At 21.7% G+C, this 10,860-nt stretch overlaps 5 protein-coding genes across 5 annotated transcripts; 3 read left to right on the top strand and 2 right to left on the bottom strand.

Annotated features, from left to right (window-relative positions):
* Window positions 1-1,798: 1,798 nt before the first annotated feature.
* DICPUDRAFT_43974 (uncharacterized protein) lies at window positions 1,799-3,129 on the top strand (the record flags this gene model as incomplete). Its single annotated transcript, XM_003294760.1, has 3 exons — window positions 1,799-2,395; window positions 2,471-2,868; window positions 2,937-3,129. 3 exons carry the CDS (start codon window positions 1,799-1,801, stop codon window positions 3,127-3,129), a joined length of 1,188 nt encoding a protein of 395 aa, XP_003294808.1.
* Window positions 3,130-3,575: 446 nt separating this feature from the next.
* On the top strand, window positions 3,576-4,216 carry DICPUDRAFT_159871 (uncharacterized protein; the record flags this gene model as incomplete). Its single annotated transcript, XM_003294759.1, has 2 exons — window positions 3,576-3,908; window positions 3,971-4,216. 2 exons carry the CDS (start codon window positions 3,576-3,578, stop codon window positions 4,214-4,216), a joined length of 579 nt encoding a protein of 192 aa, XP_003294807.1.
* A 271-nt stretch (window positions 4,217-4,487) lies between these two features.
* Window positions 4,488-5,570, bottom strand: DICPUDRAFT_85249 (uncharacterized protein; the record flags this gene model as incomplete). Its single annotated transcript, XM_003294757.1, has 2 exons — window positions 4,488-5,099; window positions 5,169-5,570. The coding sequence occupies 2 exons, from the start codon at window positions 5,568-5,570 to the stop codon at window positions 4,488-4,490; spliced, it is 1,014 nt and encodes a 337-aa protein (XP_003294805.1).
* A 1,088-nt stretch (window positions 5,571-6,658) lies between these two features.
* DICPUDRAFT_85248 (uncharacterized protein) lies at window positions 6,659-8,110 on the top strand (the record flags this gene model as incomplete). The annotated part of the gene is made up of 1 exon (XM_003294758.1): window positions 6,659-8,110. One exon carries the CDS (start codon window positions 6,659-6,661, stop codon window positions 8,108-8,110), a length of 1,452 nt encoding a protein of 483 aa, XP_003294806.1.
* Window positions 8,111-8,504: 394 nt separating this feature from the next.
* DICPUDRAFT_100068 (uncharacterized protein) lies at window positions 8,505-10,414 on the bottom strand (the record flags this gene model as incomplete). Its single annotated transcript, XM_003294756.1, has 4 exons — window positions 10,081-10,414; window positions 9,633-9,844; window positions 9,312-9,562; window positions 8,505-9,240 (listed from the first exon to the last, which is right to left on the bottom strand). Exons 2-4 carry the CDS (start codon window positions 9,759-9,761, stop codon window positions 8,505-8,507), a joined length of 1,116 nt encoding a protein of 371 aa, XP_003294804.1. The 5' UTR covers window positions 9,762-9,844; window positions 10,081-10,414.
* Window positions 10,415-10,860: the final 446 nt, after the last annotated feature.

The following is a 10,860-nucleotide window of genomic DNA, read 5'->3' as shown; positions in this document are numbered from 1 at the left end:
TTATTTATTACTACATAATCCTATTTTAAATAAATTTAACCATTGTATCAAAAAAAAAATAAAAAAAATAAATAATAAAAATTAAATCTGAAATTATTAATAATTCCATTATTTTAAAAAATAAAAAAAAATAAAAAATTGTGAATGGGATTTTTGGTTCCATTAATAATAAATTTAAAAAAATAAAATTAAAAATTCAATTTTTTTTTTTTTTCTTTTTTTTCTAAAATATCTCTTTTTAAAAAAGAAAATTTTCGTTACAATTATAATAGTTTTTTTAAAATTCAAAAAATTTTTTTTTTAATTTTTATGGGATCTATATATATTTATTTATTTGTTTGGGGATTATTATTTTTTTTTAATTAAAATAAATAATTGTAGGTAAATTGGTTTTTATTATTCAGTTTTTTTTTTAAAAGTTTATAGTTTTCACAAATAACACACACCACCACACATTATTTTTTTACATTTTTAATATTTGCACTTTTCTTTTTTCTTTTTTTATTTTTTTAAATATAGTTTTATTATAGCTTTATAATAATTATTGGAATTATTAAGATACAAGTTATAATTATAAATCAATTCAAATAAATGTGTAATAAATAAAAAAATTAAAATTAAACAAAAAATAAAAAAATAAATAAAAAAAATAAAATTTTAAATTTCACACACACAAAATTTCTTTTTAAATTATTTTATTTTTTTATTTTTCAATTTTATTTGTCTTTTTATATTTAATTTACTTCGTTATTTTTTATTTTTTTTTAAAACTATATGTGTGTGTAAAAAAAAAAAAAGATATATTCATTGGAATTATCTCTATTGTTTTTTTAATATCATCTATTTACATACAACTAAACAGTTATAAAATATTCACCAATATATAATTTAAATCAAAAAAAAAAAAAAAAAAAAAACCCCCAAGTAAATTTATTTATTTACTTTATTATATTTAAGTTTATAAAATTAAAAAATTAAAAAATATTTTAAAACTATATATTAGTTTTTTATAAAAACAAATAAATTTTTTTTTTAATGTTCCAAATTAAAGATAAACAACAAATAAATATTTAAACTTTTTTTTTTTTTTTTAAAAAAAACTTTAATAATAAAACAAAATAATAAAAATTTTCTTATTCTTTTTCTTTACTTTTTTTTTTTTTACATTTATTAAATTTTTCTTATATAAATAATTAATATATTAATAAATTATATTTTAAATAGTTCTTTTCCCAAACAGTGTCAAAATTAAAATCAACTTTATCAAATTGGAAATATAAAATAATAATCTATTATTTTTTAGTGTATAAATCAAAAAATAGATTCTATAAATAATACAATACATATAAAATTCAGTAGGATGGGAAATTCTGAATTTCTTATCTTATTATATTCAGTAGCAATAATATTTGCTATAACGTTTGGTTATGTTAATCCATATTCACCATATTCAGGTTCTGCTCTGTTTGCACCACTCATATATTATATAGGAGGATATGCAGTTCGAACAGCATCATCAAATCAACAAACACCAAATTCAAGCGATAATGAAATAATAAATGTAAATAATAGTTATAATAATAATAATAGTAATAGTAATAATAATAATAATAATAATAATAAAATTAAAGGTAATGTTGGAAGCTCAAGAACATCATCACTCCATATTCCTAATGACGAAGTTAGTTTTAGAAAATATAAAAATACAACCAGTGATATTTCAGAAATTAATCATCACTCATCACTTAGCAGTGGTATAAGTAGTAGTTTGGGTCAAATGGTCAGTGATTTAGAAATTATGAACGAACTAATTGCTGATCCATTACATTCACTAAATAAAGAGCAAACAGAACAACGAGAAGAAAAGGAGCAAGAAAGACAAATATATCACCAACAACAGCTTCAATTACAACAACAGCAACAACAATATAGTAATAGTAATAGTAATAATAATAGTAATGGTTTCGAACAAAAAAGAATTTTAAAAAATGTAGCAAGAGTTTATAGGGATGTAAATGAAAATCAACCTAAAGAAAGCTATGATTATGAAAATTACAGAATTAATTGGAAAGATGTTTCAAGATATGAAATTATTCAAAAGATTGGTAGAGGTAAATACAGTGAAGTATTCTCTGGCATCGATATAAATACAGATGACGAGGTTGTAATCAAAGTTTTAAAGCCTGTTCAAAAGTTAAAAATTCAAAGAGAAATTAAAATTTTAGAATCCCTCGATGGAGGCACAAATATAATACCTCTCTTGGATTATGTAAAAGATCCTTTATCAAAAGTTTGTAGTTTAGTTTTCCCATTTGTAAATAAAACCGATATTAGAGAATTAGTAAACTATTTAGAAGATTATGATATTAGATATTATATGTTTGAATTATTAAAGGTATGTAGTTTTAATAGCAATAGATGGATTCACCTGACCTAGATATTAATGTTTTTTAATATATTTAATATTTAGGCAATAGATTATACTCATTCTAAAGGTATAATTCACAGAGATATCAAGCCATTAAATATAGCAATTGATCATTCGAAAAGAAAATTGTTTTTATTGGATTGGGGTTTAGCAGAATTTTATCATCCTTTTAAAAATTATAATGTTAGAGTTGCATCGAGACATTACAAGCCACCAGAATTATTGGTTAATATGTACGATTATGATTATAGTTTAGATATGTGGAGTTTTGGTTGTTTGTTTGCTGGTTTAATATTGGATAGGGATCCTTTCTTTGCTGGAGAAAATAATAATAATCAACTCTTAAAAATCGTTAAAGTTTTAGGTACCGATGATTTATACAAATTTTTAGATAAATTTGGTTTGTCATTGACTGAAGAACAATCTCAAATGATAAAGCCGTACGTATATTTTAAATTTAAAAGAAAAAAAAAAAAAAAAACTAAATGCTAATTTAACTTTTCTTTAGACGTCAAAAGAGTAGCTGGGAAAGATTCATCCCATACGAAAATGAAGACATTGCAACACCTGATGCTATTGACTTTTTAGATAAACTATTAAGATATGATCCCACAGAAAGATTAACTGCCAAAGAAGCAATGGAACATAAATATTTTGATGTTTTAAAATCAAGAGATAATAGTATAAATCTAAATAAATAAAAAAGAGAGATGCAAAGTTTTTTTTTTTTTAATTGGTATTTTTTACATTCAATGAAAAAATCTTATTGGTGGTAATACAAAAAGCCCCATAATTTTTTTTTTATTTAATTTTTCAATTTTATTTTTTTGTATTTTTTGTTAGTTTTTCAGAAAACATAACGCCATTTTTTTTTTGGATATTTTTGATAAGTGGGGCCTATTTAAAAAGACCTTGTTTTTTTTTTGTTTAGTATAGATCCAAGAGATCCATAGTTTCACTTAAAAAAATTTTCTTTCAAATTTTGTAAAATATTTAATAATATTGGGGGTATATTTATTTTTTTTATTTTTTTTTTTAAAAATTTTTTTTAGTTCATTAAATTTTTTTTTTAATTTTTTCATTCATTATTAATTTTATTCTTTTTTTATTTTTTTTACTTTTCAACTTTTAAATTTTTAAAAAAAGAATGAATAAAGTTAAACTTGCAATTTTCATATTTGATGGATTTGAAGAAATAGAAGCAGTCACAACCATCGATTTATTAAGAAGGGCAAATATTTTAGTGGATATCGTTAGTGTCGAAAATAAAAAAAAGTTAATAAAAGGATCGCATTATATAGAAATCTCAGCAGATATCTCATGGGATGAATTCAATGCCGAGTTATACAATGGAATTATTATTCCCGGTGGTCCAGGTATAAACAAACTTTTATTAAACGAACAAGTTGTAGAAATGGTCAAAAAGTTTGGACATGCTAATAACAAAACCATAGCAGCAATTTGTGCTGCCCCTCAAATTGTATGTATTACAAAATTATAAAATTAAATATGTATATATTCTAATATTTATTTAAATTTTAGCTTGGTAAAAGTGGACTTTTAGTAGGTAAAAAGGTAACACATTTCCCTGGATGCAAACAATTTATGGATGGTGCTTTTGAAGAGATAGACAAAGCTGCTATTGCAGACGGGAACATTATTACTGGTGCATCTGCTGGTGTTTCTCAAACTTTTGCTCTTAAAATAGTAGAACATTTAAAAGGCATTGAGGCTTCAACTCTATTATATAATCAAATTTGCCCACCTGTCTTTTTGGCACAACAATAATTTAAATTGATGTATAATATAATAAACACATTCCTGTAAAAAAACAAATATAATAGATAAAATAAATAAAATAAGATAAATAAAATAAAATATAATTATTAAAATACAAATTCTATATTTAGTTTTATATAAGGTTTATAATTATTTAAAAATAACTATAATAGTCGAATTGATTTTTATTAAATTTTTTAAAAAATACATATTGGTTATATTATTATTATTATTATATTATTATATTATATTATTATTATATTATTGTTGTTATTGGTTTTTAATTAATGGAATCAATTGAAAAGAATCCAGAAGAGTTACCAATTACCATGTGATTAACTGGGACTTCTTCACATTTAAAATCTTCAGCCAATGGTTCTGATGAAATAACTAAGGATTCACCATAAGGTTTTGATAATGGTGAGTCAGTTTTACCTATTAAACAATGACCTTTATCGCATTGAATGGTACTACCACGGCACCAATATAATGAATGGGCATTCTCTGGTTGACCAGTTACATAACGTGAGATAACTACAGTATTACCATCGGTAACAGCAAGATTTAGTTTACCACATGTAAAGGTTTGGGCTAATGATGCACCCTCCATTACATCTTTTGATGAAAGAATACCACTTTCAATTTCAAATTTAAGAATAAGTTGATGAATTTGAAGGATTGTTTGTTGAAGAACACGTGGAATAATTTCAGTATTGTTTACATTTTGAGGGTATGCCTTTTCTTCGGGCTCTTGTGCACAATGTGTAGAGTAATAAATTGTACCACTTGGTTTAACTTTTTCAGCTACATATCCAATTTCTTTTTCATAGTTTGATATAAATAATGCAAATAAAACTTCACTATCAGTTGTACCTTTAATTAATTCGAATGCCTAAATAAATAATAATATTTTTTGTTAGTATTAATTATTTTGCTTGGTTTGTTCTAGTGTGTCACTTACAGAGTCTGAAATTAAATTATAGATTTCTCTTTTTAATTTTGAAAAATAGGAAATTGTACCGTTGTGCATAAAACTAAAGTTTTTAAATGTGAATGGGTGACAATTGGTATTTACAATAGCACCAGCGCTGGCAGCTCTAACATGGGCCATAATACAACCACTTTTTGTGACTCTTGATAATTGTCTTAAATTAATGTTACTCCAAGCTGGTGTAATATCTTTGAAAACACCTGGAATTGGTGTAATTTCTGGTACATACCATGAAATACCAAAGCCATCTGCATTTAGTGCAACTCCGCTTTGGTTTGAATGTAAGGATTGTACTAAAAGACTGTGTGATGGTTGGGAAACAATTGTTGATAATTTAATTGGTGCACCAAGATAGAATATAAAACGACACATCTTTTATTGTTATATTATTATATTTTTATATTATTATATATTGTAGTTTATTATAAGGACTAATTTATTTGAAAAAAAAAAAAAAAACGAACGAAAAATTATTGATAACTTTTTATTTTTTTTTTTTTAAAAATAATTTTATGATATCTTTTTTTATGATATTTATTAAATAATTTTAAAGAATTTTAAACAACTTTTAAAATAAAATTTATTAATTATATCTTTTTTTAAAATTAGTATTTAAAATTATTTTTTTTTATTTTAAACAGTGTGTTTGGTGTGGTAAAAAATTTAACAAATTGAAAAAACTAAAATTTAAAAAAACAAATCCTATATTGGCTTGTAAAAAAATGTGTATTTGTATTGTGTGTGGTAAATAAAGATATTGTATATATAATTTAAGAACAAAGAGGTGGTATTTAATTTAATTTTATATTGTGTAAATTTTATGCGATTTTTGGCTGAATTTTATATTATTTTTTTTAATATTACAAATTTATTAATGTTATTTATTTTTTAAACAAAAAAAAAAAAAATTTATGTAAATTTTTTTTAAAATTGAATGAAAAAATGAAATTTTAAAAAAAAAAAAAATAAAAATAAAAAAAAAATAAAAAAAATAAAAAAAAAATAAATTATTTTTGTGAGGCACTCACCATAGTTGTGTTTTGATTCACCATATAGTGGTATTTAAATGTTATCGTTTTTTTTTTTTCATACTTTCATATAAAAAAATAATAGATTAAATTAAATTAAATTGTTTTTTTTTATTTTTTTATTTTATTTTTTTATTTTTATTTTTTATTTTTTTTTATTTTTTTGTACTTTTGATTTAAACATAAATAAGATTTTAATGGCACAGTGTTTCACATTCAAAGTATTCAGAAATAATATAACCTAAAATGATAATCAAAATTAAATATTATTTTAAAAAAAATTAATAAAAAAATTTTAATTTTAAATTTTTTTTTTTTAATTTAATTTAATTTTATCACACACATTAATCAAAACAATTATAAAAATAATAATAATAATAATAATAATAATAATTGTCAATCAAAATTAAATAAATTAATAATAATTTTAAAATGACTATATTGGTAAATTATTTATATACCAAAATATTCGAGATCATTTTAAATTTTATTTACATAACCAAAGAAACTAAAGAAGAGTTATTATCAGTTCCAAGATATATATATAATAACCAAGAAGTTCTCCAATACAGTTTAGTAAATAAATTTTGTTTTAATAGTATTTCAAATATATTAGAAAAAAATATATTAAGGTTCAAAAATTATGAAGCTTTAAAATCCTTAATTAAGGATTCAAAATTTAGTTTAATAAAATTAAAAAACTCAGTTATAGTTTTCAGAACAATGGGTGAATATAAAGAATTTATTGCAAATAACGATATCAGAAGTTTTAGAAAAGTTTTACTTCATAGCAGTGAAAGAACATTAAGATCTATATTGTCATCAAATGAAAAGTTCCCAGAGAATGTTCATATCATTTTGTTTTTAACAATCCTCCCAAATTCAATAGATTATCACGAAGAGACTTTAAGTAGTGAAAATTTAAAAGAAATTAAAAGTAAAATAAATATAAACACTCTGTATGTATTTGGTTTAAATAATAGCACCGACCTTTTACTAGAAAGGATCTCAAAGTTAAATGCAAAATCAATTATTTTAAATTCATATAAAACATCAATGACCCCCAGCACATACCCAAATCTATCCGTTTTAATGAAGAATCCATGTATTAGAAGTATAGATTTAGAGTCATGGATCCTGCAACCTAACAAAGTATTAGATATCAACGACAGCTCACTAAAATCACTCTCTTTAGGGTACGACCTTCACTATAAAGATCTTTATAACCAGGGAACCAACATCGATACTATCTTCATCAGATTGATAAGTAGTTGGGATGTAGTCGAAAGCTCTTTATGCTCCTATAAAAAAATTCAAAGATTCAAAATAAAAGGTGATATTTTTAAAAGCAACCTCAATGCTGAACAAGTTTTGAAATTTGGGCACTACAATTGCAAAAGAATAAATTCGATTTTAACAAATAAAACAATTAATATCGAGATATTATTATTAAACCAGTTTGAAGAGACCAATAGCAATTTGTTCATCGATGGTCTATTAAGGAATAAAACAATTAAAAAATTAGAATTCTTCGTTTCAAATCCAAACCAAATCATCCAAAAGGTTTTACCATTTAACAAAACAATTAGAAATATATTTATTACACAGGGGGACAATTTAGAAGAGATTATTAGTTTTTTAAAAACATTAGCATTTACAAAAAATATAGAATTGTTTTCAGTTTCAATTTACCTCAATACAAATGTAAAGAAAGATTTAAAGAAAATATTCAATTGTTTAATTAGCAACTCATTCTTTTACCAAAGCATTAACGAGTTTAACTTTTATGTCAAAATTCAGTTCCAAAAATACCACTCCTCTTTTAAATCGCAAGTAATATTAAATAACCCCAAAACTATATTTAATTTTTATTTTTATAAATAATAAAAAAAAAAAAACATTTTAAAATAGTTTTATAATTTGTAATTGTTTTAAAATTATATAAGAAATATATATAAAAGAGTTTTATTTAAAATTTATTTATTTTTCCATTTGTTAACTTTGGACTAATAAAATGATTGATGGTTTTATTTTTTTTATTATTTTTTTTATTATTTTTTTTTTTTATTATTTTTTTTTTAATGATAGTATTTAAATATTTTAAAAAAAAAAAAAGAGAAAAGGATGATATTATTTGTTATCAATGAAAAGTTGGGTTGGTGTTAGGTGGAATCTATTTACAATATTTATAAAGAATATGATGAAGAGAACTGAAGAGTATAGCAAAATGGTAATGTTTTTTCTAAAATTATTATTTGAATTTTTTGAAGATTTTAGTTTAAGCGGCACAATTGGTATGAAATGTGGATTGTTCAGATGGGAGACGGGTTGAAGTTTCATAATCACAGCTTCCGCGCCTTTGGTAGAAACTACTATTATTGTTACCATTTGTATTATTATTATTTATATTATTATTATTGTTATTATTTTGATTTTGGTTTGTATTAGTGTTTAAATGGTTTGAATTACTAATATTAGTATTTATTATTATATTGGAGTTTATATTGTTTAAATTATTAGAATTATTAGTTACATTATTAGTTGTTTGTGGTACAATGGCATTGTTTATATTATTATTTATATTATTATTTATATTATTATTATTATTTATATTATTATTATCATTTATATTATTATTATCATTATTATTATTATTATTAGAATTAGAGTTTATATTATTACCATTTGGGGATTGTGGAACCATTTGGGATTGTGGAACCATTTGGGATTGTGGACTATGTGGACTATGTGGAATATTTTGTCTTCTTGGTGAACAGGAAGTTGGTGAGCTGATGCATGGTAATGGGATTTTATTTACAACAATATTTGAAATATGATTTGGTCCATTAATAAATCTTTGTTTTGCATTTTCGACTTCTTTTTGATAGTTAAGAAAATCATCAATTGGGCAAATTGCACGAAATTCTAAAAGTTTTAAAAAATCTAATTCCAAAGTATTCATTTCTTTTAATCCAACACCACCAACTTGTGAATAAAATTCATTATTATAAAAACTATATCATAATAAAAAGAAATGTTAGAATCGACACAAATAGTATTTAATATATATGATTGTATAACTTACATATCATCTAAATATTTTGTTGATATTAATAGTGTAGTAATTAAAAGTCTGTGAATATTATATGAATTAACCGATAGACCACATTTGTCAGTGAGTCTATCGATATATACTAATGATGATATAAAACATTCAATTGAACATGGTGAATATTTCATTAATCTTGTAAGGTAATCCCTAATACTAATGGCTGGTAACTTTTTATTTGGTGGCATAAATTGTTCGTGTGAGTTTTTACCATTAATTTTTAAAGTCTATAGTAATGCAATGTTAGTGTTAAAAGACTATTATACAGAAGGTAGGTGGGTATATGCATATACTTACTTCATCGCCAACTTTTACCAATTTACAAATTATTAATGTTAATATTTCTAATAATAATTCTTTATCTTTTTCATTATATTCTTTATTTGGAATTATGGTTTTAATATATTCTAATAAAGTTGAGGACATTTTTTATGTTTGTTTTGTTGTCTATAGATATTTACAAAATAAATAATTTACAAAATAATATTTACAAAACACTATAAAAAATTCTAAATGGTTTTTATAAAAAAAAAATTGTAAAATTATTTTTGTGTTTAGTATTTGTGTGTTGTGTGTATGTGTGTTTGTGTTTGCGGTTTATAAAATTAAATATATAAAATTAATATTTAAAAAATAAAATAAAAAAATAAAAATAAAAAATTTGATTAGTATAAAAATAATTTTTTTTTTAAATAAATAACAACAAAATAAAAAAAATTAATTATAAAAAAAAAAATGTTTTTACCTTTATGATTATTATTATAAATCAAATCAATTAAATTTTGATTCCGTGTTTTGTTATTGTGTGTTAAATGTGTGTGATTTAATATTATAATTATGTGAGTGTGCGAGGTTATTATTTAGTAAAAAATAATTTTGATTGTATTTGTTGAAAATTTTTTAATGTGTGTGTGTGTGTGTGAAAGTGTTTTTTTTAAAGTTGGTTAATTATGTTTTGTTTGAATGATGGTATTATATTTTATAAAAATAGAACTGTTTAAGAAAACTTTGAATAATCTATATGGAACCCTCTATATCTGGTTTAAAAAAAAGGTTTTAAAATTTTTATATATTTGAATCTATATGTGATAATATAAAAAGTAAACATAAAAATAATATTTTAAAAAATATTGTTTGAAAAAATAATAATAAAAAAAAAAAAAAGAAATTATTTAAATTAGTAAAATTCCATTTTTGGTTTTAAATAAATAAAAAAAATTATTAAATATTATTGATAATAATACTGTTGTGTTGTTATTTAATAAACAAACAAATAATAAAAATAATAATAATACTATTAAAAATATATAGCACAATTTATATTGTTGTATATATTTAGAATGTTTCTATTATTGCAATTTGTTGGGGTCGGTGTGTTTGTATTGAGAGCAAGGGTGTGATTTCACATTTATTATTTCTTTTTAACACACAACAATATTATTAATAAAAAATTTGAGGTTTGGTAAAAGGTATATACTAAATCTCTTATTACTGAACTCACATTTATATTTTATTTTGGAAAAAA

Source organism: Dictyostelium purpureum, assembly GCF_000190715.1.
Source record: "Dictyostelium purpureum unplaced genomic scaffold DICPUscaffold_633, whole genome shotgun sequence".
In the NCBI taxonomy this organism is placed as follows: domain Eukaryota; phylum Evosea; class Eumycetozoa; order Dictyosteliales; family Dictyosteliaceae; genus Dictyostelium; species Dictyostelium purpureum.
Note: the sequence above shows the minus strand (reverse complement) of the source record. Positions and strands in the feature narration are given on the sequence as shown.